The sequence below is a fragment of the Calypte anna genome, chromosome 13 (genome assembly GCF_003957555.1).
Source record: "Calypte anna isolate BGI_N300 chromosome 13, bCalAnn1_v1.p, whole genome shotgun sequence".
NCBI lineage: Eukaryota > Metazoa > Chordata > Aves > Apodiformes > Trochilidae > Calypte > Calypte anna.
In genome coordinates, this window is record NC_044259.1 from 11,815,354 (window position 1) to 11,843,347 (window position 27,994).

The 27,994-nt window shown below is 48.2% G+C and overlaps 1 protein-coding gene across 1 annotated transcript in view; it reads right to left on the reverse strand.

Annotated features, from left to right (window-relative positions):
• Positions 1-1,489: 1,489 nt before the first annotated feature.
• Positions 1,490-27,994, reverse strand: part of FAT2 (FAT atypical cadherin 2) — a 56,387-nt gene continuing 29,882 nt past the window's right edge. Inside the window, exons 10-24 of the mRNA XM_030459076.1 lie at positions 23,926-27,978; positions 21,521-21,717; positions 20,742-20,895; positions 19,764-19,997; positions 18,595-18,984; positions 16,440-16,654; positions 15,679-15,816; positions 14,873-15,016; positions 13,971-14,168; positions 12,094-12,901; positions 11,196-11,341; positions 7,658-8,099; positions 4,984-5,137; positions 2,934-3,526; positions 1,490-2,022 (exon numbers count right to left, since the gene is read on the reverse strand). Of these exons, the coding sequence (XP_030314936.1) occupies positions 1,490-2,022; positions 2,934-3,526; positions 4,984-5,137; positions 7,658-8,099; positions 11,196-11,341; positions 12,094-12,901; positions 13,971-14,168; positions 14,873-15,016; positions 15,679-15,816; positions 16,440-16,654; positions 18,595-18,984; positions 19,764-19,997; positions 20,742-20,895; positions 21,521-21,717; positions 23,926-27,978 (8,399 nt within the window). The remainder of the gene's footprint in view (positions 2,023-2,933; positions 3,527-4,983; positions 5,138-7,657; positions 8,100-11,195; positions 11,342-12,093; positions 12,902-13,970; positions 14,169-14,872; positions 15,017-15,678; positions 15,817-16,439; positions 16,655-18,594; positions 18,985-19,763; positions 19,998-20,741; positions 20,896-21,520; positions 21,718-23,925; positions 27,979-27,994) is intronic.

A 27,994-nucleotide genomic window follows, 5' to 3' on the forward strand; every position in this document is an offset into this window, starting at 1 on the left:
AGGCAGGGTCTAGGCCAGGTCTCTGCCTGTCCAAGGGGGACCCTGCTGTGCTGTACTGGATAGAGCAGTGGTGTGGCATCAGTGCCAGGGTATGTACAATACTTTGGGGACTCACTTTCTTTTTTTTTTTTTTTTTTTTTTTTAAATCTTTAATAGGGATGGGGGCATCTGTGGGAGAGCCAAGAGCCCAAGTGCTGGGCTGAGCATTCTTTTGAATGCTTTTGTGCAAGTAGGCTGTGGGCAGAGCCTTGTTGGGCTTGCTGGGCTTGGCTCTTCTCTCTGCCCTCCTTTCTCTGGCCCTGATAGGACACTTCAAGATGTGTTGAACTTGCTGTCTCAGCTCTCCTCTGAAAGTTCAAGAGGCTGGGGGTACTGGTGTCCAAAATAAGCTGTTTTTCCTCAGGCTGCCCTTGACTGGAGCTAGTCAGGGATGTCCTATTTATGGGACAATCCCCGAGTTAGTGAATAAAATCATAATAGTAAAAAAATCCAAACTCTTTTAATACTTTCCAAAAATGACCAACAAAAAAAGTTACATCAAACAACCAACCAAAGAAAACCTCTCACGAAGGAACGATACATTTCCAAGCACAAGGACATAGAGGCAAACCCACGTGCAGGAACCTCAGTGCCATGTCTCAGGTAGGAGATGCCACGTGGTGCTGGCCAGTCTCTGTGGGATATACTGGGGAGTCCCATCTGGGTAGTAGGACCATGTATGGCTGTGCTCATCATGGGACCATGACAGCCATGGGGACATCTCTGTGCTTGCATCCTCCCTCACTGCTGGGACCTTGTGCTGCACTGGTTTGAGTCTGTGGGCAGTTCTTGGTGCTATGAAGCTTGTTGCTTGGTTTTTCTACAGAAATTAACTTTTTTAAAATTTTTTTTTTTTTTAATTTGCCTTCCATTGTCCAGGTGAGGGATGTGCTGATGATCGGACCAGTGGCTTTTCCTCCTCTTGTCCTCCTCATTTTTCACCCCTGTGTTGGGGAGCTGACCTGGCAGAGGATTTGCACCAGCTGATCCATTCCACCAGGCAAACTGCTGGCTCCATGCAAGCTGTCGGAGCCAGAACTGGGAGCAGGGAATCTCTGCTGCCCCCTCTGGGGCACTCCCTGGCTGTCCATCACTAGTCCTTCCACACCTTCTCCACACCATTGCCCTCCTCCTCATCCCTGTGGCCAGGCAGCCCGGGATGGCAGGAGGTGACACGCCGCGGTCCTGCGCGGTGTGGGAAGAAGTCCCCTCGGCGAGGAGGCAGGTTAGTCACTGGCACCCCGGGAGCATCCTTGGTGTCCTGGCAGTGGTTGGAGCAATTTCCCCTCTGTCTGCAATGGGAGCACCATGGAGAAGGATCCAGTCAAATTACAACCCAGGAGGCGATGCCACAACCTGGGGGAGGGGGACACACACACTGCGGGGCCCCCCCACACACTGTTCTGCGTGGGGATGTTGCTTCTCATCTGGAGGGCGAGCCCCCTCCCCGTTAAAACATCACCTCCTCGCAGCTCCCGTAGTCGCTCTCCACCATGTCAGAGCCCTCGTAGTTGGGGGGTGGGAGGGGCTGGGCTCGGATGCTGGGCTGGTGGCCCACCTCGCAGTCTGCATAGGAGGGCTGGGCCACGCTGAGGCGCATGCTGACCCGCTTGTAGCCGGGTTCGGGCTGGTAGGGGATGCCCTCGCCCTGCACCAGCTGGGCTGGGTAGTAGCTGATGGCCGTGTATTCGTTCTGGCACTGGGAGGCTCCCATGTCCACGGGACCGAGAGGCAAGAAGTCCTCCAGGTTCTGGTTGCTGTAGCGGGGTGGGATGGGGGCCCGTTTGTTGCTCTGGTCCAGCGGGAAGGGAAAACCCCCGTAAAGAGCGACCGGCTCCGGGTCTGCTGGTGGAGGGGGTGGTGGAGGGAGAGGGGGGTGAGAGGAGGATGCGGGGGGAGCTTGGATGATCTCGTAGTGGGAATATTCTTGGACATCTGATGACAGGTAGCGGGGGGGCCAGTAGGTTGTTTCTGCTGGGTAGACTGGAATAAAACAGAGTTGTGTTAGCTGCAGTTCAGTCATAAAGCCACAGAACAGTTTGGGTTGGAAGGGACCTTAAAGATCACCTAGCTCCAACCCCCCTAAATGGGTAGGGACACCTCCCACTATACTAGTTGCTCAAAAAAAGCATGTGCAACCCGGCCTCAGGATGTTGCTTTTTCTCGTCTTGCCCCAGCATTAATTCTCCCTGTGTATTCTGAGCTTGCAGGAGATGTGGCAGAACAGGGAAGAAAGAAGATGTGAGGACAGGGGAACTGTAGTTACTTCTTTGAGAACTGAGAGGACCTGATGGCTGTGCTGGGGCACTGTTTCCACCAGCCTTCAGACACTCCCTGATCTAGTACCTAAAGGACACCTCATCACTCTATCAAGATGAAAGAATCTTGCATGATGAAGAGATGGGGCAGAGCAAGTGATGCCCTGGATCTCTCCATTTCCCTATAGTTTCTCTGGTGAATGCTCTTTTAACATCACCCTTTGGTGATGGACTCCTGTTTCCTGAGGGTATTGCCCCTCTGCCTAGGAGCACTGATGAAAAGGCCTCCACTAAAATTCACACTGGCTTTTTGGTTCTTAATTTTCCCCCCTTAGCTTCATTATTCTCTTTTACTGTGTCTTTTGATCCAGGATGTGTGGGAAACCAGGCTACGCATGAACGGTTTCCCTGCTGATTCTATATGAAACTGAGCAGTTTAAAGCTGAAAACTGGGATATACTGGTGAGCGGGGAGGTAAAAGCCAGTAAAGGACTGATAACAGGGCTTGGGGAGCATTTGCCCATGCTTTGTATGACTTTAACCAACGCTGCTGGTCCCTGGAGGCTCCAAACCTCTGATCCGCTTCACAGGGGGAAGAAGGATGCGTAAGGGCAAGAAAAAGCTGTGGCTACTGACCCATCTCCTCTCTGGCCCAGGTGCACTTGATGAAGGACTCATTGTCAGAGTTGGAGGGGGGTGCAGCAGGGGGCAGGTTGGGTGCCACGCTGCACACGATGGTTCCCCGGTGCTTTGGGGCGTTGGCAGAGTTGAAGGTGACAAACTCGGGGGTGCTGGTGGCTTTGCGTTGCTCCGGTGTGGCCCGGTCCAGGTTGTTGTGTGCTGCATCGCTGAGGATGTTGAGCTCGATGGGTGGCACAGCTTGGGTGCCCACACCCACGCTCTTGGAGAACTCACTCTTGGACAGGAGGTCAGGGTCCTCTCTAGCCACGGGCTTGTGTGTCTTGGCCCGGTTGCGGTACCGCTTGCGGATCAGCACGAAGGCCCCAGCCAGGATGGCCACCCCCAGCACGCCGGCCACGATCTCTGCAATCTCCTCGGGGCCCACAGCCCACTGGGTGGGCACGATGGCTGGGGTGATGATGGGCTGGGTGCAGTAGTCCCCCTGGTAACCTGATGGGCAGATGCAGTGGATGGAGCCCTCATTGCTCACACAGCGCCCTGCGTTTCTGCAGGGGTTGTCTTGGCACTCCTGGGCCAGCTTCTCACACCTGTGGTGGGGACAGGATGGAGACAAACACCATTACCCTGAGGATGCAACTACAACTCCAGAATCCTGTTCAGGGCTCTGACTTACGCTTGGCCAAGGATGCTCCATCCTGGTCTGCTTTTCCTCTTGCTAGACTTGTGCTACCTGACTCTCCTGGCAGAGGACCATGATCCTTGAGTATAAAATGCTTTTCAGAGACCATGTCTTATAGGATGGTCTTATTTTCCAGTCATATGCAACAAATTAAAATGGGGGGCTTTCTGCCTCAGAGGAGTATCCAGCTTTTCTAGGGGTATTGCTGCATAGAGAGATGCTCCCTCTCTGTTAAATTAGGGAGCTCGGGGTCACTCTGAGATCTGTTAATCTCTGATGAATCCTCAAAACATCCTCTAGGCTCTGTGAGGTCTCAGCATGATCTGTGGATGTCTGCAGGTTGCAGCAAACACTGGGAGAACATCTAGGCTGAGAAGTGGTGAATATGCATCCTTGTTGGAGGGGCTTTTTTTGGCATTTTATAGCATCTACAGAACTGAATTTCTGGTTTCTCTGTCCTGTTCCACCCCACACAACCTAAAATAATACAGTAGTACAGGGCATCTTTCTTTCCAGCAGGAATGACCTCCCCATGCTAGGGGCAATGTGCAATGTGTTGTTGGCTTGCCTTCCTTTTTTCTTGTTACTGTGAGCTTCAGGCTCCTCTTCTTTCTCAGCCAGGCTGTGTGAACTGGTGTGTGGCACTCATAGGCTCTGGCTGGATGCTGGGTGGTTTCAGATACTACACTGCCACCTTATGCTCAGTTACATAATTTTATTGCAATAATTTAATGGGTATCTTCTGCCTTTGCATTGATTCAAGGGACTCGTGTCCACCCAGGTAAAATGTCTGAGGCTGAGCTTTGAGTTGGATGAATCGTGGCTGTGACCTGAGACAGAAATTGCCCTTGGAGCAGCCCTGCTCCTGGGCAGAAACAGCCCCTGAAGCACCCAGGAAAGGTGTCCTAACTATGGAGGGAGGTGGCAGCTCCCACCTCTGCCTGTCCCCAGCCCCAGGGCACCACCCGGGAGGATGCCAGCACCGAAGGGAGCTGCAAACCCACTGGGGAGCATCAGCCTGTGTGGGGAGACTTTCCCCTCGGGAGGAGAGGCCTTGAACCTGCACCAAGTCTCATGTCTGCAGGCAGTCAGAGCATCTCTCAGATATATATATTTAAATTTAATTTTTTTGTCATCCTCTCGTGCCTCCGAGGAGATAGGCACAGAGGAACAATGACCACACGATGGCAGAGCTCAGCTCCTCGGACACTTCCTGCTGCATTATTGCTCATTTGTGTTTAACCACAGAGTGGGTTTAAGTGGGGAAACCCTGGTGAGCTCCAGGAATGTGCAATGCTCTTTGGCAGAGATGTTTTCAGCACACCATGGGAGATCCCCCCAGGCCGAAGCTCACTCAGACCTTACCTTTCACCTAGGTACCAGTCAGGGCAGTGGCAGGAGTAGCCAGTGGCAGAGAGGGTGCAGGTTCCTCCGTGCAGGCAGGGCTTGGACTCGCAGGGACTGTCCCCAAGCTCACAGTGTTCGCCAGAAAACAGCCCAGGGCAGATGCAAGTGTAACCTGGAGAGGGGGAGACAGTGCAATGAGGGGCTGCATCCACGTGGAAGAACCAGCAAAAGCAGGGAGGTGCCGTGCCTGGTACTGATGGCACCTGAGTGTAGGTACTTGGTGCCACAGGAGCTGCTGTTGGGCACCAAAGTCATAAACGAGGAGGCTGATGGCTAAATTACAGGACCTGGAGGAGTTGCTGGAGGCTGGCTGCCACTCTGAGGCATGAAATGTGGAGCTTTTAGTGGCCTGGTCAAGTGAGAAGGTATCCCTGCTGATGCAGGGGGTCAGTACTAGATGATCTTTAAGGTCCTTCCAACCCAAACCATTCTGAGATTCTATGATTTAAGCAACACGCTGAGCCTGTCCCCTCTTGACACAGACCCTCTTCTGCCAGGGATGTATCCAGGGCACAGCTTTATTGTGTGGAGAAGCTGGGGGAAAAATTCAAGTTAAAGCAAGGGGTGTCTGGCTGGCTGATTCACAGTTTCTGACTCTGCTAAACACAATCCTCTGTAACTTTTTGTTCTCTGAAGCCTTTGGTCCTACGAGTTCTCGTGGTGTGAAGTGCCTGTCTTGACATGCTGGGTTTCTCTTGCCTACAGGAGATGTCTGCTCACAGTCAGCAAGAAACCCAGGGAGAGGGGGCTGCTGCTGTTTGTGTGTTTGGATGCTGTTTAGTGTAGCCCTAAGCTTGGGAATGTCCCTGGCTGTGCTGAGCTCCTGCTGGTCACTTGGATGGTGTTGCTGTGCTGGAAGTTCTGAGTTTCCACCTTGCGGCACACTTGAGAAATCTTTGCTACTCGTCTGCAACCTAAACATCCCCACTGCAGAGCAGAGACTGAACAAACACAGGCCTGTTTCCACATGTGTGTGAGTGGTTGTACACCAGGGACGTGCTGGCACTCGTGCAGCAGGTGCTGGACAGTGCCTGTGGGGCTGCGTGTGCCCAAACACCCGTGTTCTGGATGCAGAGGTTCACGTGTGTTTGCACCTGTGGTCCTGAGCGCTGTGGTTGATGTGGTGGCTGGTCTGGCTTTGACCCTTTCCACACAGATGTGTTCTCACAGGGCCATGTGGCTTCCCCAGGCTCACTTGCACAGACCTGTCTGTGCCTGTGCATGTAGTTCCATGCCTGAGATCCCCGGGCAGAGCTTTGCATCAACTCGTGGTGCATGCCCATGGTCTCCAGGACTGAGCTCAAGGAAGCCAAGCACCCAGGAGAACCTTCTGAACTAAATAGCCCCTGAGCAAGCCCTTCCCTGCAGTTGTGTCCTGCCTATTTCTGCCTGGGTCCATGTCCCACAGGCTCTTTCCTTGGCAGTTGGGCCATTTGCAGAAGTTGGTCACCTTGGAAGGAAACTATGGGAAGGCCACTGGATGTTTATTAGATTATTAGTGGGGGAGTGATCTTCCTCTTTCTTCCTCCTCTTGTATGCTTTCTGCAAAGCAAGCAAGTGATGCCTTGACTTAGAGATGAGATGAGTTTTCACCTCATGGGCTTTAAGCCTCTTCCAGCCCAGCCAGAGGGGTTTGCAGAGGGTATCAAGAGTGGGGCTGAGGTGTGAGTGTGCCAGCCAGGCTAACTGCTTGGTTTAGATGCACCTCATGTCAAACAAGTTCACCTCAACCAGGCAGCTGCTGAGTCGACAAGGCTGGGAATCTTGTTCCCAGAGGCTGCGGGCAGGAGGAGGTGTGCTCCCTCCTCTGTCCTCGCTTGCTCGCTGGGCAGGGTGTGGGCTTTGGCGATGGCCCCAAAGAGCACAAAGATGTGGGAGGAGCTCCTACCCCACACCACAGTCTGGAAAGCACCTTTGTGCTCCAAGAAGGGCCAAGGCACAGACCTGTCTTGGTAGACATGGTGTTATGGGGTATAGCTCCACTGTGCTGGAGGCTGGGACATGGTGGAGTGGTCGCTCTCCCTGAAGCCATGGGAAACTAGCTCTGTCCCTGTAATCAAGCTTGCTGTGAGGAGACCCTCTGATGGAAGGGAAGGAGCAGTGGTGAGACTGTCTCAGGAAAAGCCTGGCACCAAACCTGTTGGGCATGCACACACCATGTTAGCCTGAGATTCAGGGGTTTGAGCTTATGGCTTTCCCATATCCCTTCCCATAGCCCCAGGGAGTCACCGTCTGCAGTGGGAACAGGCCAAGATCTTGGCTTGTTTCTGCCCAGATACCATCACTGCATGATCCCATGTTACCTGATTCCAGCCTCCCTAATGGCTCCTTAAGCAAAGAGGATGCAGAGAGGTGGGTGGAATCTCTATTTGCATTTGAGTTTTTGGCAACGCTGCATTCTCCTAGGTCATGCACACTCCTTAGAAACAACCTCCTGCCCTCCGGGCCATGGCCTGCTGGTGAGAGCCAGGGTGATGAGCTCATACCCCCAGCTGCTTTTGCACTGCATCAGCTATCACTTGAGGTCCGCCAGGACAGAGGACCTCTGATTCTCCTCTGGAGAAGCCCCTTGCACAGGGATGAATGGAGAGGTTGCATCTTTCATACTGCCCGGTGTGGGATGTTCACTTACCTCCTCCGTGAGTTTCAGAGCACATCCCACTGTTGAGGCAGGGATTGCTGCTGCAGGCACCGGTGGGGGAGCAGCACTGCTTTATTCCCACCTCCTCCATTACTTCTTTTGCTTGACCCTTCCCGGGCAGGAGAACCACTTCTCTGCCGTTGATTGCAACCACGTCCAGGCAACCCCTGAATCCTCGTGTGACTCTCTGGGACTGGAGTGGCTGCCGGAGACCCCCAAAAAGCAAATCTCGTCTGCCCTGGGAGATGCTGCAGGCCACGGGCAGCTGGAGAGAGGCATTTCCAAGTCCATCGATGAGCAGGCGGACAGATGTGTTCTTCACCTCCAGGAAGACAGAGTGCCACTCACCATCGCTCACAAAACGTGAGGAGGAGAGGTTTCCGGTGTAGTTTCCCCGGCAGCTGTACCCAAGGTGAGGCACTCCATTAACCATCTGCAAAACACACCCCAGAAGTCATGGTTGAGTCTTGGAGGCTTTCAGCATGTCTCCTGCTGCTTGTTCCTCTCTCTCTCTGCCTAAGCATTGAGAGTCAAGATGAATCCTAACTTTCAGAATCACCAGCTAGGCACCTTCTACTCATAGTAAGCTTTGCACAGATTAGTCAAAGCCTGTTTAAGTGACTCAACCTCCTTTCTTTTGCAAAATACCATAATGTCTCACAAAATTTCACCTATGGTCTTTTCCTGCAATCTTTGATCAGTGTGCAGAGAGGAAAGCTCATCTTTCCACACAACAGCATGCAGCACCATGTGTTGCTACTTCTGCAGCTGCTCATCCTCTTCTGGAGCCTGATCAGAGCCCTGGTATTCAGACTACCCATAGCTCCATCACCTGTCCCAGGTGGACCCTTGTTCTGGGACATGCAGCCCTTATTCTGTTCTCACTGTCTTGTTAGTGGTGGGGAAAGTGTTGGAGCAGTTCCCCCTTTGGAATGGGTGAGGGTGCTGAAAGTACCTCAGAGAAGAGAAGCACTGGCAGCTTTCTCTGGAGAAGGCAAAGAGAAGCTGAGAGGCAGAGAAAGGGATTATTGTTGTTCCCAGTTCCTAACCAGGATGCTGGGAAGCTGGGGCAAAGCTGCTGGTAGGTGTTGCAGTCCTTGATCTCCAGCAGATGGGAGGGAGATGAGATACTGAGCTTCTAACAGCAAACTACACCAGTGTCTTCTGTATTAAACAGTGACCTCAGAAATTCCTATTTGTGGCCAAAGATTCATCTTAAAACTCACATGGAGGAAGGAGAAAGGAAATGCTGGCTGTGTTGTTTTGGGGTGAAGTCAGGGGTAAATCTCTCATTCACGTTTTTCTCCCCAGTGCATTGTGGATGAAATCTCTCTCTCACCAAAGCCAAAAGCTCATGGACAAGGAGAAGAGAGATGGACAGAAACATTCATGGAAAACCTGCAGAGCTTGCTATGTAACATTGAGCAACTCATCCCAGGTAAAAGAGATTTCCATGGGGGTCATTAAAGACAGTAAGGAGTGGTGACGCTTGGAAGAGGCTACAAGAGGAGTGATTATGGCTCCACTGAACAATAGAGGAACCCTGATATGATGGGGCTGTTCTAGAGGAGTCAAAAGCAAAGCAGGATGACAGCTACCTCTTAGAGAAGTCCACAACACAAATAAATCCCTGTGGGAGGAGAGAGCAAGTGCTGAAGGCAGGAAGAACAAGATGCAGCTGGCACACACCATGGAGGGGCCTCAGGGCAACACGTGTGTAAATCCCTTTGCACAATTGGCAAGCACACCAGAGAACTTTGTCATTTCATTTTATCTGGAGGAACATGATTTCACTTCAGATGGGTCTGTAGATTGGGCTTATCAATTTCTGGGGCTGGGAGACAGCTGAGAACTCAATTCCCTGGAGCAAGAACTGACAGACTGCCAAGCCTTTCCCAGCTCGCCTGGTTTGCCGTCCTCTTGCTGCACCCTATTTCTGAACATCAGGAGAGCTTAGTGACTGGAAGGGTGGTGATATGTATTCCCCAGGAGAACTCATCCTCCACCAAATCTACAAACCATCTGTTTACAATTTTTCCAAAGCTTCGGCTCATACCTTGAGTACTGCTGTCCACAAAGCTTAAAATCTTGATGGATTCCTTCAGACTTTTCTGGGCCAGATGGTCTAGAAAAGGTTTGATCCCTGACTTATTGTTAACAAAGTGAGTCAGGAAAGAAATGACTCACAGGCAACTTAATGGTGAAGGCTTTATGAATGTTTCCTATTGAAAAGCTTGTGGAGACCTCTAGGTACAGGACATCATGGGCACACCAAACTCTATCAATAATGACTCTTTGCTCCTTTGACTCTGTGTGTTAGGTCTGGCTCAGGAGAGCTTCCTACCTTCAGGAGAGCTTCATTCTTTCTGAGTACTAGACTCCTTCTGCTGAACTAGGTGGTGACTGTCCTGCCCAGATATGGGGCAGAAAGCTAGACATCCTTCTTGAGAAACTAAATTTTTCTCATCAGCCCTTTACAGCACATCTTAAAGTCATACTTGGAGATGGGTACAGGACACAGGGGTGATGTTTCCCCTGCTCTTGCTCTCAAGGAGCCAATGGCTGCAGCAGCAGGGGCTTGCAATACGTGGTATGGGCAAATCCCTGGATGTTGCCTGCTGTGTAGCTCCCTGGCTGTGTGGATCTTTTATAACAGTGGAAAGAAAAGTATTTCAAAATAGGAAGATGAGGTTGTGAAACCATGAGAACAGGCAAGGGAATTCAGGGACAGGATGAGCACTTCTGGGCAGGGTACAGACTGTAAATCTCCACATGATTAGTCTCAGGAACAGATCTCTGTAAGCTGATAAGTATGTCCTATGTTCTTGGTTTCCAATTTTAATTGGTGAAGAAAACACAAACCCCCTATTCTTTGGTCATCTGCTGTTTTCCTGCTGTTGCCAAAGTGGAAGAGGGAGATGATCTCTGGATTCTGGGTCAATTCTGTGTGCAGCCAGAGGAGAGTAATCAGACTGAAATGTTCCTGGCCCTGCAGGTACCTTAAGCAGTGAAACCACCTGCAGAAAGTGGTTGAAAAGAGTGGGAGGGTTGAGAAATAACATCTAAGACTCCTGTTTCAGTTGTTCTGTGTCCTGCCTCCTTTTGGTGGCCATAGGATTGGGCCAGACCGGAGTGCAATCTGGCAAATAGTTTGTGTGATCAAAGTCTGACTAGGCTGCTAAAGCCTAGGGGGAAGTCTGCCTTTGGCTACAGGAAAAAAAAAATTCCACCTGGTAAATTCTTTGCCCTTAGAGGTGTGGTGTAAGAGAGAGATGGAGAAGCAAGCTGTAAGGTAAAATGTTGATGCAGATGTATGCTGCTTTCACACCAGAGAGTAGCATGTGCAGATGTAAAAATGATTCACTGGTTGTGGTGGCAGCAATTGCCGAAGTGTGTTTGGCTCTCCCTTGGTCTTCCCAAGTCTTGTATTTTAGCTAGATGAATTACTAAGGGTACATATTATTGCATTTTTTTCCTGAGATTCCTTTCCCCCCAACAGGAAGTGTTCCCTGTGCATTGCAACCCATACCTCCAGTGTGGCCTGGTCAGTCCCGTTAGCGTGGCAGATGACTCCGTGCCGCTGGTGGGTCTTGAGGCGAAAGTGCATGTGCCAGGAGCCCATCTGTGAGTGCTGGTACCAAATGTAGCTGTGGCCCCCAAACCTCACAGCTGTTCCTGGAAAAATCAACCAAAGGTTTCATCTTTGTCACACTTCTCAGTCCTTGCCTCTTTCCCCAGCCTGACACTGTAACTGTTCAGAAAGGGTCCCATCCACAGCAGCCCAGGTACTGCTGCACTGCATCTCCGGCTGCTCCCATGTGGAGCTCCCAGTATTTCAATTCTCAACTGTAAAATCAATCCTGCAATAGCAGCCTGGCTATTTCTATCCTATAGCACCTTCAAGGTATCCTCAGCATGGTCTACAACACCCATTTTCTCTTTCTTATTAAATCTTAATGTTATATTCTATATCTCCTTACTCTTCTTGCCCAAGTGATGCTAACCTTTAGCCCTGCACCCTCCATTTATTTCTTTGAGTAGTCTAGAGTGATGACAACAGACACACTTTCATAGCCTTTCTTCAAGTTTATCAGTTAGTTTGTATTTTTCTGACTCTAGGATCAACACAGGAACTTAAAGATCAAAATTCTGATCACTGAGCTTCATGACCTGCTAGGTATGAGTGACTTTTCCCAATGAGATGGATAGATGTTGCTACTAATTGGAATGCTGCAGGAAACCAATTAAAAATAAAATAAATAAATAAATGAAACTTTTAAGCCAGGAGTTTAAGATTGGCTTTGAAATTTCAGACACAATTGTTGGCCACTGGGACAGGCTAATTCCATGGAAAGTCCAATGTACTGAAGGAAGAGACAATCTACCCAAGCTCAGAGCAGGAGACACTACCAGGAAGGGTTGCTCACCATTGCAAGAACAGATTTGCTCCAAGGTGTGCCGTGGGGTGAGGACACTGAGTCTGGCAGTGCTGTAAGTGGACATCATGCCTGGATCCAGCTGGATGGTTTCCCTGCAGACACGGTGGGTGCAGTCTGGCCCGTGGCATGGCACATGAATCGCCTTCTTCATCCGGAGACCGACGAGCTGGTCCATCTCCCCAGCTGACACAGTGATCTTACTTGCGAGGACCCGAGGCTCGTACAAGGAACCGTGTGGCTCTCCAACAGCCAAGAGCAGGTCCACTCCATCTGAGGTAGCTGCAGGCTGCAAACTGGCCATGTGGATGTTTTGACGCCGGGTGACGAGAACGTTTCCCAGGAATCTCTGCAAGTTGCGCCAATGGTCGCCCACAAACTCCTCGGGGGAGATGTGTCTGAAGTGTAGCACCACTGCCTTGTCCAAGGCCTCCTGTGTGAAGCACCACACGTGGACATTGACGCTGGTGATGGCTACAAAGGTCCCATCACTGACTGTCACGTTCAGAAGATAGTGACCATGGGGAAGCTTATCCCCAGCAATGATCTTCCCATCTGCAGCCCCAACAGAGAAAAGCCCCTCCCGGGGAGCCTCTGCCACCAAAGTGTACACCAGGGTGTCATGGGGGTCTCGGTCTGTGGCATGGATCTTCCCCAGAACTCCACCTCGGAAAGCTTCCTCGTTGGTGGTGATGAATATTTCCAGGGGAAGGGCAGAGGGGGAATACTGGCTCTGCTCAGTCACTTGGATATTTATAAAGGCAGATGAGGACAAGGGAGGGATGCCACTGTCAGACACCTGCCAAGGAAAACAGAAGGACCCGTTAGAGCCACGTGCTGATGTGCTGTCACCTCACCTGACTGGATGGGCTGATAAGGTCTGGTGAAGGAGAGTGCCTTGCAGGTAGCAATGGGTGGAAGCTGCCAGGCAGCAGGTTGGGAATCAAGAATGAATGGGAAAAACTGGCAGCAGTGTTGGACCTCTGCCTGGAGCTGGCCCCAGGGAAAGGGCAGCACAAAGACTGATTGAGACCTTCTGTTAGTGGTGGGGTCGTGCTCATGTCTGTGTGTGCTCACCAGCAGCTGAGTCACACCTTGGTGGCTCTGATTTCCTGAGGATTAATCATCTTTAGTGATGCTGCCAATCTTTGGGGTTCCATGCGTAACTGAGTGTACAAAGATATAAAGCAGTTACACATTTGCTCACCTTCTGGACTATTTAAGCCCGTGTCCCACCTCTGACAATGTCTGTCTAGCATGGGTCAAGGAACCTCAAAATAGAAAAATGCGAATAATCAGATTATAGGATAAGTTTCTCCCTAATTTTAGGCAGTTACTGGTTGAGGTTTATCATATAATAGTTTATAACTTTTAGAACAACTACCATTACTAAAGAAGTATGTCCTGTATGTCTAATCCTGTCATTTGTAGTAGACTACCCTTACTGATAACATTGAAAAATGGTTAATTCACTCTGCAGCAATAGAAATCCTCTTCCAAGAGGAATTTAAATGACTTTTAAAAAGACAAGGATAACTGGAGAAAGTTTGTGTGACCAGATTCAGGTCTTGCTTTAAACTGGAAGCCATGAGGGTAATGTTGGGAAAAGCATCTGCCTAAGGAAACTCCTGACAGTATTTCTCCTGATCATATTATCTAATTTTATCAACGCAGAAACTGGCCCCTGGTTTCTTGTTGGTAGACTGTGTGGAGAAATGAAGTCTGGAGCTCCAAACTGCACTATTTGTGCCTGCATTGAATTTCTCCAAAGCAAGAGAGGTTTCCATCCAGCTGTGCCATCCCAAAATAATGTTACTACTAAATGTGACTGGGGAATTCAGATACCAGGACAGCAGAGCAGTCTCTACCTGGACTTGTAACAGGTACTGTTCTTTCATTCTTCTGTTCAAGATGGATGATGTCACCAGCAGACCATTTTGGGTGACATCAAAAGCCTTCCCATCGTTGCCCTGGGTGATCTGGAATGAATAGGGTGGTCCATTTTCTGGGGAGTCTCTGTCGCTCATGATCAATTCCAAGACACTTGTACCCACGGGAGCATTCTCCTGAAATGGGGAAAGATGGTAGGGGAGAAAGGCAAGTGGAGAGAAAAGACCATGGGGAACCCACGGAGTCCCTAGAGCTGCTGGGTCAGGAACAAGGAATCAAATCCCACCCCCATGTTCATCTCTGGTACACACAGAGCAAGAACTTGTTGGCAATGGCAGAGACCTGGTGGTGGCAATGGACTCCCTGTCATGGCATTGTACATGTGGCAGGTAAGTGCAGGCAGCTGAGCTGATGCTGTTGCTCTCTCCTGAGTCATGTCAGCATGAGAGCAGAGGAAAGCATGTTCTGTGTGTGGTTCCTCCTGAGCACCTATTGGTGTTATGAGTCCAAGTGACAGCAGGACTGCAGCCAGCAGATGTGGCCATGCTTGAGCATGTGCTTGGATCTGCTCTTTATCTTGTGGCATAGACATGGACAATTGCAAGGGAGAAAGGGGCTGCAGGTCAGGCTTGGAAAGTATGAAAAGCTCTGTACTGTCAGTACTGAAAGGGCAGGAGATGCCTGAAGCTATTGGAAAGAGAAAATGTCATCTGTTGGCAGAACATCTGCCCCTGCAGATGCTACCAGTTCTTTGTGGCAACGAGCACAAAGCAACAGCGTGCTCCATCACTATCTGAGCTCTCTGCTCCACCAGCAGCCCATGCAGAAATACCATAGTGCCCTGAGAGAGGCTGGGAGAACAAGCCACCTCCTGCCTTACCTGCACCACCACACTGTAGTTGAGCTGGAAAAACCGAGGAGGGTTGTCATTGACATCAGACACATGGACATGAACAGCAACGTCACTGAACTGAGGAGGGTGACCATTGTCTGTGGCTCGAACTGCCAGTGAATAGCTGGGGATCTGGAGGATTTATAGTGCATGGTTACTTGGAGAAATGGAGAAGTGGTGACTTTTCACATTGATGTTTTACGCTGCTGCAGCTTGTTAAAATGCTTGAGGCCATGCCTTGTACTGTAACAACAGCTTTGCTCTTGGTTAAGGCCCTCTATCTATAAATCTCAAAGCACACTGCCAAAGAAAATAAGCCTAACAATAGTTTAGGAAGAATAGTAAGAGAAGGAAGCAACTTGTCGAAGATGGATGAGACCAAGCTGGGCAAACATCTGTCAATAGTGGTTTGAGCTGTTACACTATGAATGAGAGATTGTTCAGATGACCTTTCCTGCTTCTCTCCATACTTGTTCTCTGTAATGCTCTGATGCAGAGAAGCAGAAGCCAATGATGTAGGTTTCCAGTTTGGGGATGGCTTTCACCCAGCCAGCCTGAAGTATCAATGGAACAGACCCCAGCCCAGGGCTGTGACCACTGAAGGCTGTGTTGCTCTCCCTAAATCCCAGCCTTCCTGCAGCATCTCAGAAATGAATGAGTGAAAGACTTGCCCTCTGCTTCCAGTACTATGTATAAATCATTGAGAAAACAGGAGATAGCTGAATATGCTGTGCTTCTCAGTCTTTTGGGGTATATCTGCTTTAGACTTTCTGTTCCTCTTTTCTTGAACTCACCTCCTCCCTGTCCAGATGCTTGGCAATGCTGATCTGCCCACTTTTGGGCTGAATGGCAAAGTGTCCCAGCAGGTTCCCTCCCACAATTGAATATGTGATCTGGTTGTTCATGGCTCCATCCAAGTCATCAGCTGATACCTGTCAGGAGAAAAAAGGCTTGGATCCCTGGACCAAAAAAGCCTTGCCATGGAGGAATGGGCAGGACCTCCTCATCATTTCAGGATACTGGTTAGAGTTTCCCTCAAATGAGGAATAAGAGGGAAAGGGACTTAGAGAAGTGTTATTCATTAATTTTTTCAAGATAAAACTCAACAAAGCTACAGCAGTGGCTTTCTCCTTGTTCTTGACTTTACCACCCCTGTGATGGCAACACTGGCTGGGCAGAGAACTCCACATGGATAAACCTTGGGCTCCACTATTCTTCCCAGGAAAGCTTTTACCTTCCCCAGGCTGCAAGGGTATTTTCCTCTTGCAGACATTTTTACTCTCTTTGGAGATCCTCAAAGCTCCTGATCCCCCCTTAGGTATCTCAAGCTTTCATGTAAAGATGTCTTCCAAGAAAAAGTGTTCTCCCTGTCTAAGAAGTGTCAGGAATTCTGGCAATCCTTTTTTAATGCCATGCTTAAATCTTAGATATTGATTGTCACAATCTCCCTGAGGTCACTGCGTCCAAGGAAAAGTAAAGTGCAAAAGAGGAGCAAATAATGCATAGCACAAGGAAAAGAATAGGTGAAAACGTTTGGCCTGGTTCATAATCATACCGTGAGGATGATTTCTCCAACTGCAGCATCTTCCCGAATATCAGCAATGTAAGGGTCTTGGATGAACTCTGGTGCATGGTCATTGATATCTGTTATGTTGATCACTACCATGGTGACATCGCTGAGAGAAGCTGAGCCCTTCCTCGTGCCCTCAATGGATAAGTAATACTCATGACTTGCTTCAAAGTCCAAGCTCCCATTTATGTATAAGGCACCTGCATTGGCAAAGGGAAAGAAAAGGAGAGATACTTTGAATGGGATGTGAGGAGTCTTGGAGTACTGAAGATACACTGAGCTGATTGTCAAGCTGCCAGCTGAAAAGGCACAGTTGATCCAGCTTTGACTAGTTAAATCAGAATATTGAAAGTCATAGAATCATAGAATTGGCTGGGTTGGAAGGGACCTCAGAGATCATCAAATCCAACCCTTGCTCCACTACTGCTGCAGTTCCCAGCCCATGGCACTGAGTGCCACATCCAGTCTCTTTTTAAATATCTCCAGACACGGAGAATCCACTACTTCCCTGGGCAGCCCATTCTAATGTCTGATCACCCTCTCCATAAAGAAATTCTTTCTAATATCCAACCTAAATCTTCCCTGGCACAACTTAAGACCATGCCCTCTTGTCTTGCTGAGAGTTGCCTGGGAAAAGAGCCCAACCCCCCCCGGCTCCAACCTCCTTTCAGGGAGTTGTAGAGAGTGATGAGGTCTCCCCTGAGCCTCCTCTTCTCCAGGCTGAACACCCCCAGCTCTCTCAGCCTCTCCTCATAGGGTCTGTGCTCGAGTCCCTTCACCAGCCTGGTTGCCCTCCTTTGGACCTGCTCCAGGACCTCGATATCCTTCCTAAACTGAGGGTCCCAGAGCTGGACACAGTACTCAAGGTGTGGCCTCACCAGGGCTGAGTACAGGGGCAGAATCACTTCCTTGGACCTGCTGGCCACGCTGTTCCTGATACAGGTCAGGATGCCATTGGCCTTCTTGGCCACCTGGGCAATCACATAAACCATGGCATCACATAAACCATAACATAAATGAACTGATTCTGCCATAACCTGCGTTATTCTGGTAGTGTTTGAAGAGATGAAATTAGCTCTCATTCTGGAACATCTCCAGGAATCTTGGTTGGAGATCTTGGACTAAATAGGATCAGACTCCAACAGTGCTATGAAAGCTGTGACCCAGGCAGTAGTAGAGCATCACTGAACTGTGCCACAGGCAGGATGCAAAGGTGTGAGATGTAGATTCAGAATTGTACAAGAGCTGTGCAGTATTGTGCAGTAAGATGCTGTGTCTTTTAAGGGGGGCTTGGGATGGAAAATAGAAAGAAAGAGGCTGTTAATCTCAGAAAATGAGCAAGGAACAGGGACTAAAGATATAAAGGAAAAAGGAAAAGGAAAAAGGGGCAGAATGTGCCTGTGTACTTCAATGCTTTCCTGAGTTCAGCACTGAAAAAGTCACAAAAGTATTCCTTGGAAAGGATTTCATTCTGTGTCTTTTAAGATGTACACACTCATAAGAGGAGTGGTGTGGAAAAATTAGCAAGAGCCTTGAGGAGAGGGAAGCTGAGGGAGGAACTATGGATGAAGATGTTACAGCCAAGGGCAGAAGGCCATTGAGGACACAGCCAAGGGCTAGTTCCAGGGAGTTAACACTGGTCTTCTGATAACAGCTCTTATCAGATTGCTGTGCAAATAGAGCAGTGCTTTGTTTGTCTAATGAGCCTGGCTCAGCACCATGGTTAATAGACTGGTATTGTCCACATTCATTGAGTGCTACCTGGTAAAGCTGCCTGTCACCCTGGGCTAAAAGATCCTTGTGATATTAGAATGGAGAGACTTTTTTTTTAATTAAACCAACTTCTCCTTTTTGAAGCTGAAAAATTTTCCCATCTTATTCTCCTCATTCCCATGGATGGATTTCAGGTTTCCTATATAACAGGAATCTTTCTATTAATTTCAAGAAGATTTGGATCACTATTTAAGTGACTTGGCTGGCAAAATACAGGGTAGACAAGAAGATTGTATTCCCTACCCTTGTGCCGACAAAAGGCAGAGGGGAGCAGAAGCTAAATGGAGAAGAATTAGAGAAGACACATTCAGGGTAAGCCTCTGATGCTGGGTGCAGCAGGACCTGCTTAGGCATGAGTCCATCTTACCTGTGTTGGAGTTAAGTTGAAATTTCCCATGGTCATTGCCATTCACAATTTCATACTTGATCTCTGTGTTTTCTGCGTTGTCCCTTGTCAGTGCCGACAAGTTGAGGACCTCTGTACCCACGGCCACATCTTCTTTTACCATGGCCACATATTCAGGGGCCAGGAACACAGGCAGATACTCATTTAGATCCACAACAGAGACAGTGACAGTGCCAAGAGATGAGAGGGGCTGTGGGGTGCCCCGGTCGGTGGCACAAACTGTGAGCTCAAAGGCTGAGTGCTGTGAATCCTTCAGAGGCTTCTCCAGACGGATCACCCCCGTGGTTTCCTCAATTGAAAAGTGTCCATTGGCAGAGTCAGAGAGAGAATAGACCACCTCAGCATTGAGTCCTGGAAGGATAAGGGACAGGCTGTGATTAATTCATGGGTTAGTGTGCTGCAATTTTAATTATTATTATTTTTAAGCCATTAAGACTGTATGTACCTAAAAACCCTAAATTTATCAAGAAAATGGACCCTCTATGAACATCAATGGTCTAGGTTCAGTCATTTGGTCACTCTCCCTGTCATCCATGTCTCTACTTACTAGGTAGTTCTTACCATTTTAATTTCCCTTGGTTTTAAACTTAATTTCCCTCCATATCTGCTTCTGAAGCAGATAAATATAATCTTGCTTCTCTGTCACTTTAAATTCAGTCTTTGCTGGAGAGGTTTATTAACAGCTCCTTTCTTAGGAGCCCTTCTTATGTTTCTGAGAATGTTAGCATTGTCAGAAGTTCTTCATCTGTCTCATCTACCCCACCCAAATCTAAAGCTCCATTTTTTCCTTGTTATGCTCTTTCTTTATCCTCCATATTTGGTAAAATTTCTGTCCAGCCTTGCAGGACAAACCATGTGTCAGCTTTCACTGTGCATTAAGATTTCAGTTACTGGGAGTGTCCTTGAAGTTTGCCTTTGCATGTATCTAGAGCTATTGCACTTCCTACAGGGTCACAAAACTGCTGATTCCAGCCTGGTCATCAAGAACATGTCAGTGAAGAGATCCAGCCACACCTTTGCCAAGATTCAATCACCCGTGCCCGTTGCTGCAGCCCTTCCCTCGGTTTCAAATGCTTCTATTCAGGATGAAAGATGAACTCGACTAAAAAATAAATCCCACTCTGACTTACCTTCATCAAGGTCCCGGGCAGCAACCACAGCAATGGGTGTCTTTGTTGTGGTGTTGTCAAACACAGCCACAGCACAGTGACTGGGGAAGAACCTGGGTGCGTTGTCATTTGTGTCCTCTATGATCAGAGTCACATCTGCCTGGCAGGAGCGGCCTCCACCATCAGTGGCTTTGGCAACAAGATGGTACAGAGGCTTCTGTTCCCGGTCGAGAGGTGCAGACGTGGTCAGTTCCCCTGTCAGAAAGAACAGGGTATGGATTTTTCTGCAACTACAGCCTAGGAGACCTCAGAAAGGTTCAATTGTGCTGCTTTCCCGGACAAACCGTGGGAGAGAAGAGGCTAGGTTTGGACACCACTTGTAATGCAGGTAATAGCAGTGGTGTGTCCACACCATATTGCTCAGGGCTATTCCCAGATCACTGCCAGCCAGTGCCCTGGCAGGGCTTGGCACGGGAAGTCCTGCAAGTCAGGCTGAGCTTCATCAGAGGGATGTCGTCATGGAATAAAAGTGCTCATAAACAAATTGTACCTCTAAATACTTTCAAAAACCCCTGCTGTCTTAGGCTTTCTGAAATGAAGTGAACCCCAGGTGATCTCTAGAATGATTGCCGTGTCTGTTAGGAAAGGAGGAACCTTTGGGTGAATATCGTGCCCAAGACCTGAAAAGTCATTTTTTAGAGTCTAGAACTTGGGTCTTTGGCTCAAGCCAGCACTGTAACACTGGCAGTGGTCTCCTCCCTGAGACCTGTCTGTTAGCAATAGCATCAGCCCTCTGTTTTAACAATGCTAATACAAACATTTGTAAAGAAAGCCAGCAGGAAGACACCGAGCTCGCTCTCCTTGCTGCTGTTTGCCATCCCCTCCTGGCTTGGGGAGCTGGACTGAATAGGTTTTATTTGCTCAAGAAGAGATAAGTGTTGAACCAGGACGGGAGCGGGTGAGGAAGAAGATAGGAGCATCCCATGGCCCAGCTCTCACCTGTGTGTGGGCCCAGCCGGAACTCCTCGGCGCCGGGGCCGTGGAGGCTGTAGGTTATTTGGGCGTTGCTGCCAACATCGGGGTCAGTCGCTGATATTTTCAAAATGAAAAGACCCGGCTGAGCATCTTCAGAGACTCTACCAGTGTAGAACATCTGGCAAGGACAGAAGGTGTCATTGGCATCTGAGATGTCTCTGAAATACCTTCACCTCAGATGGGGAGGGATGGAGGAGCAGGAGCTTCGTAGGAAAGGATAAAGATGTGGTGTATAGGGGAGCACAATGGGCCTCACGCTGCTGGCTGCCGGGGTGTGGACTGGGACCAGTGAGCTCATTTCACACGAGCCTTTGAATCTCCTTTAGGAAGCAGCCACTTCTGTTCTTTCTCACCATAGGTAACATCCACACCAGCGATCGGCTCTCTACAATAACAAACCTCTTGATGGGAATCTCTTAGCTTAGCAGGATATAAAACTGGGTAATTTACATGCCCCTACCCAGGAGGCTTCCTGGCATTGTTTATCTCCAAAAATTATCCTTCATAATGCTTAGGCACTCACTTACTACTAGCAAACATGCTCGGAGGCTAGATTTAATGTTCTTGCTTGATGTGCAGCTTAATTAAAATTGCTAAGCATAATCAAAGCAACAGGATTGTGTGAGAAGAATTATGACAATCCAAACCCTCTCAGCATACTCTTTCTGTTCTTTCTTCCTTGCTACTGTGTTTTCTCCTTCTCAGCCACTTCTCTTGTGTCCCAGAACAGATAGATGTCTTACCTGGCCACACTCGGGGCTGTTGTCATTGATATCCAGTACAAAAACTTCCACTTCAGTGGTAGCCTGGAATTTCCCATCTGAAGCCATCACTTTGAGGAGGTATTTCTCTGTTTCTTCTCTGTCCAGAGGTTTCTTGGAAGTAATAGTCCATTCTCCCTCGATTTCATTAACTGTGAATTGTCCCAGTATGTCTCCTTCTAGAAGAGAGCAGGAGGAAAGGGAAAAAAGCATTTATTGAGTGCTGAAGATCAGAAGTGACAATGGAAGGGGATACAGGTGTGCCCACTGCTGTGCCCTTATGGTAGCAGAGGGACTCACAGTGGTGATGCAGAGAGGGCATCCTGTTCTGTTACCCAGGTGAGGAGTGTTTGGTCACCTTGACTTCACATCTGACAAACACCCTGCCTGTTTATTCTATTCCCTGCCTGCCTGTTACTCTGGGGAGATGGATAGGCTGGAAGGAGAAAACAACTCCTGACTGCAAAAATGTCTCGGTAACATTCTGCAGTTGTGCATATTCATTGCCTCCAAACCACCTTGTCTCACCTTCCTGAAGCATGTCAGTCTTGGTGCATGTTCCTGGAGGGATCTGAGAGCTGAAAAACACCCTGCAGACATCGGTTGGATCTTATAGCTACAGTACTATGTCTAGTTGTATTTCCTTTTAACCTATAGATGCATTTAATATACAACTGTGCTTTCTGGGGCTACTTTCGATTGTGTAAGAACCAAATTATGAGACAGGTAAATCAAGACTAGGCAGACTCTTCGGTCCACTAGATTCCTACTGCTCACGGGGTGGATGCTGCCCTTGGAGAATCCCTCTCTTCTGGCAAGGAGCTGGTGTCCTCTGCTGAACCCCCAGTGTTGGCCAAGAGGAGGGAACACGTTAGGTAACGGGAGGCAATGAGGAGAGCTGGCTGCAGGGCTTGTTTGTGTTAGATTCTGAAGGGCCTTACACAGCCAGGTAAGTTAAATTAACCCTCTTTCTGCTTTCTTGTGCACTGTGAACCTGGAGGCACAAAGAGACCTGTTCTAGCCTTTCTTCTGATGCTGGGCATCTCCAGCCCATGCTCAGATTTAGTTTCCGTGGTTTTGAAATCAAAAACCAGTGTGTGTGAGCAATGGGAACCTGGACTCTGTGTTCACCTCCTCTTTCCTTCAGCTGCAGCACTCTACTCCAGCTGTATGTGTGTGTTTATGGGGAGAGTTTGACCTGTGCTTGGAAGTACAAAGCAGAGAGAACATAGGCTATTCACCACTCACATGGGCAGGCATTCTCTCAGGTTTACAGTAGGTGGAAGTTACTACTACCTTTAAGACAGCAAAAATATGAATACATAAATGGATTTCATCTTTCATCCCCAGGTCTTGCAAATACCTGGGCATGCCACAAACTGATTGAGAGTACTGGCATTCCTCCCCTGTTTTGGATGGTTACAACAATAGATAACAGGCTGCAGCACGATCTGGCTAAATGTTTTGACCCTGAAGGGTCCTCATTCAGTTTGAACAAACATTTTTGTTTGAAGTATCTGCTTCAGGCCTGAGAAAGACCCTTTGAGGTCAAAAAGCACTGTAAAATCAAGCTTCTACTTGTGCAGATGCACGACAAACATTCCAGTATCACTTTTTTGTTGCTTTAAAGCAGTGGTTATTTTAAGTTGGCACAAGAATGAATTTCAGGGATGCAAGAGTCATCCTTAGTGTTTCTTGTTAGCCAAAACACTCACTAAGATTAACAAGGCAGCCTCAAATATCCACCAGCCTTCAGGGTTCACTGCAGCCTTGTAAGATCCACTTGCTTGTTAAGCCAGACTCAAAGTGCCTTCACAGGAAACACATTTAACACCAGAATTTTATATGCATCTTATCTGCATATATACAGTTATTAAAAATACTGACAGACTACCCGGATGTGAGCTGTATAAACAGATTATACTGTGGGCTGGAGAAAAAGCTGGGTCAAAGAATTCAAATAGAGATCACAGTATCTATGTGAGGAGAAAATTCCTGCTGCTCTATGGCTTGTGTCTTTCCTATAGATATTACAATTACACTGTCTTAACTATTCCTCTGTTAAGAAAGTGTAAATAAATATATCTACAGTACTGTGTAATTACTTATTATTATTCCAAATACATAGGACAATGCAGTAGTGAGATAGTAATTATAATCATAATTCCACCCACTGCAGTTAGTTACTAAAGTTCTGGATACCCTAAACCTATTTAACTGAAGAGTCGCACCCATGGCAGAGCTCAGGCTTCATCTCCTGCTTCTGACAGGACTGTCAGTGTAACGCTGGCTTTGGATTAATATTCTGCAAGGCAAAGGAATCAAATCCTCACTTTTAGATGATGCTACTACAGCTCACTGGAGATTTAAAGTCAGGAAAAACTCACCAGTGATGTAGCATGTGACCCGCCGGTTCTGCTCAGAGATGTCTGCATCGATGGTACTCAGTGTGACCACAACCTGCCCTGGCTCTGCGTTCTCAATTACTGATCCCTTGTAGAAATCTGAGGTAAACTGTGGAGCGTTGTCATTTTCGTCAGAGACAGTAACCTCCACCAGGGTTTGGGAAGACAGCTGGACTTTTCTGCCATGGTCAGTGGCCACCACATAAAACCGATAAATCTCCTGAGCTTCACAGTCCAGTTCCTTTAGTGTGGTGATCCACCCACTCTCACCATCAATGGTGAAAAGCCCTTGGAGGCTGCCAGATTCTGCTTCCAGGCTGTAAGTCACATGTCCATCACTTCCCATGTCCTGGTCGTTAGCTGTCACTTGAATGACTGTGGTTCCTGATGGCATGTTCTCCATGACAAAAGCTTTGTAGGGATCTGCCTCAAAAACAGGTCTGTTGTCATTAACATCCTGCACTTGGATGTTCACAGAGACCAGAGACACCAGCTCAGTCTCCTGATGCAAACAGTGAGCCATAACATCAATCTGGTACCACTTTGTGGTTTCATGATCCATGGCCTTTTTGATTTTCAAAGCTCCTGTTTGTTCATCCAGTGTGAACACCTCGTCCTTGTTGCTTTCTGTAGTGGTTCCCTTCACCAGGCTGTATATGATGGGATCCTCTGCAAAAGCTTTGACTGACCCTATTTCTGAACCCTCTGGAAGATCCTCAGATGCAGAGAAGGTATAGAGGGGCTCAGAAAACCTTGGCAATGTCACCTCCCTGGGGACAATCTGAAGATTCACTGGGACAAGGGAGTTCCAGTGAGGGGGTCTGCCATCTTCAGCTTTCACCTTGAAGTTGAAGGCTCTGTTTTCTAAACCAACAAGGCTCTCCTTGACCTTAACAACCCCAGTGGCTGCATTGATCTCCACAATGTCTTCTGCCACATCTTCTACGGAATCAACAGAATAAATGACATCTGCATTTGCACCTTCATCAGCATCATAAGCCAGTACCTGGATGACAGGGGAGCCTTTGCTTACGTTGGACTGGATGGACAGTGTGTACTCAGAGGCTTTGAACTGAGGTGGGTTGTCATTCTCATCTGTAAGGATTATTTTGACAGTGCAAAATGCCACTTTCCCACCCCCGTCTTTGGCCATGACTTTGATGGCAATGACTCTCTCTGTTGAATTTTCCCTGTCCAGTTTTTGTAGTGTGGCAATACGGCCTTTATTGTCTATGGAGAATTTCTCGTGGGCAAGTTTATTTATGATGGTGTAGTCTATGGTGCCATATGGGCCACCATCTGGGTCAATAGCCAGCAGCTCAATGACTTTGGTACCAATCTCAGCATTTTCTGCCAGCTCTGCCTCGTACATGTTCTGCCGAAAAGAGGGGCTGTATTTGTTGGCATTTGTGGTGTTGATATAGACAGGCACAGTACTCTTGAAAACACCATCTGAAGCAGAAACTCTGAGATTGTAAGATGGCTCCAAGTCCTTTTTGCAGCGGTTGAACATGGATATTATCCCAGAGGTGCTGTTGATTGTGAAATGCCTGTTGTCATTGCCTGAGAGTATCACATATTCCAGCCGGCTGGTGTCTCCACTATCAGGGTCCAGGGCCTGGACTTTTATCACAATGTGCCCACAGGTGGCCATCTCACTTACTTTGGCTTCATACTGAAGCTGGCTGAACTCAGGGGGGTTGTCATTGATGTCTGTCACATCTACAATCACCAGGGCATCACTGCTAAGTGGAGGTGTCCCATGATCTACAGCTCTTACTTTCAGGCGGAACTGCTGATTTTTTTCATAATCAAGTGTTTGAGCTGTTGTTATCTGCCCTGTGCTGGCATCAATACTGAAGAACTTGCTAGCATCTGAGCCATCATCCAAGATCTGATAGGAGACCACTTTGTTTCTGCCTGAATCCTTGTCAGAAGCAAAGAGCTGGATAACAGGGGTCTGTGCTGGCAAGCTTTCTGAGACTGATGCTGTGTAGACGATCTGAGAAAATACGGGGGGATTGTCATTAATGTCCTCTACCTCCACTTCTACTCTGGCTTCTGAAAAGGATCCTAGTGCTGTGTCTGTGGCTCTAACTGTGAAGGTGTGTTTTGCCTCTAGCTCGTAGTCCAGCTGGCCTGTGACAGTAAGGACTCCAGTTTTGAAGTCGGTGCTGAACAGTTTCAGGGACTCTTCTTCCATGATGTTGTAGATGAGGCGCAAGCCTTCGGGGCTCCGAGCCTGTATGTGGAGGATGGATGTGTACAGGGGGATGTTTTCTGGCACCTTCACTCTGTAGTACAAACTTTGGAACAGAGGGTTGGATCTGTTCCTCACACTGATCACAACCTCCTCCTCAGCGTGGAGGGGAGGCTCACCTTTATCCTTAGCAATGACTCGGAGGTTGTATTTATTTAAAGCTTGATAATCAAGAGGCTTCTTAAGTGAGATGTCTCCTAGATAGGGGTCAATCCAAAAGTATTTGTAGTCCTCTGCAAATGAGTAGGTAATGGCTCCATTATCCCCTATGTCTCTGTCTGTTGCTGACACCTGAAAAAGCACATCACCCGGCTCTGTGCCGTCCTGCACCGAGGTGTAATAGGGCACGTTCTCAAACTGTGGTGGATTGTCATTGACATCCTCTACATAAACCCTGACTGTGGCCTGGGACACTCTTGGTGGTTTTCTGTTGTCTTTCACCTCCACAGCTACCTCGTGCATGTCTTGTGTTTCCCGGTCAAATTTCACACCCTTAGTCTGGAGTACTCCAGATGCCTGGATCATTTTGAATCTTTCCTTTCCATTCAAAAGGGAATAGAAAAGTGGTTCATTTAGCTGATATCCTTTGACCCCAAGAACGGTGAGAGTCTTCTCATCTGTAGAGTTCTCCATCACAGTTGCTATGTATGTATCTTGGTCAAATTTTAAGCCAGTACCTTGTGCTTGAGTTAAATTTAGCTTAACCAGAGCTGTACTCTTGTATAAAGCATCACCAGCTCTGACTGTGAGTTCACGGTATCTCCCCAGGCCAGTAGCATTAAGAATGGAGATGAGACCTGTGAGGGGATGAATATGGAAAGCATTATCAAGGTTCCCTTCCACGATGCTGTAGGTGACCTCCGAATCTGCATCTTTTGCCTGCACTGACAAAAGCTCCATCCCTGGGTGGGCAGGTAATAAGATTGAAAGCTCATAAGTGTCTTTGAAGAAGACTGGAGGGGAATCGTTCACGTCTTTCACATGGATTGTGACCTTGGCTGGCTTGGATGCAAATAAACTGGGGCTTCCACTGTCATGCACATGTACACTAAAGTGGAAAACTGGAGTGAGCTCATAGTCTATATCAGCACGACTGGTAATTGTCCCTGTGCTGGGATCTACTGTGAAATATTTCAGTGCTTCCGGTTCCAAAATCTCATAGACCAGCAGAGCGTTGGAGTCTTGGTCAGCATCTGTTGCATGGGTCACAAGGGGAGCATTGCTTTCATCCAGAACCATGCTTTGTGATGGAGCATTCTCCATGATCCAGCCAATGAAGGAAGGTTTGATGAAGATGGGCAGGTTGTCATTCTCATCTATGACATAAATAAGTACCATTGTGTCCATAAATGCTCCAGCCATGTTGGTGCCACGGACTTGCAACTGGTAAAAAGATACCTTCTCAAAATCTAAGCTCCTCTGGGTGGAAATAAGGCCCGACTGGTAGTTCATGGAGAACACTCCATCTGCATTTCCATCTTTTATTTCATAGCTGACTGCTGACAAGCTTGTGGCTGAAACCTGGATCAGAGGAGAGCCAATAGCAGTGTTTTCACTGATCTCTGTGATGTATTCAGCCTCTGGAAATTTTGGAGGTGTTCGATCAGAGGGTCTAATGTGGACATGTACTGTAGCAGAATCTTTAAGCTGAAGAAATCCCTGATCTTCTGCCTTTACAATAAGAGTGAATCGCTCCTGCTGGGATAGGTCCAGTTTCCGGGCAACAGTAATAATTCCAGAATTTGGGTCAATACTGAAGAAACCTTCCCCATTACCTGCAAGAAAAGAAAT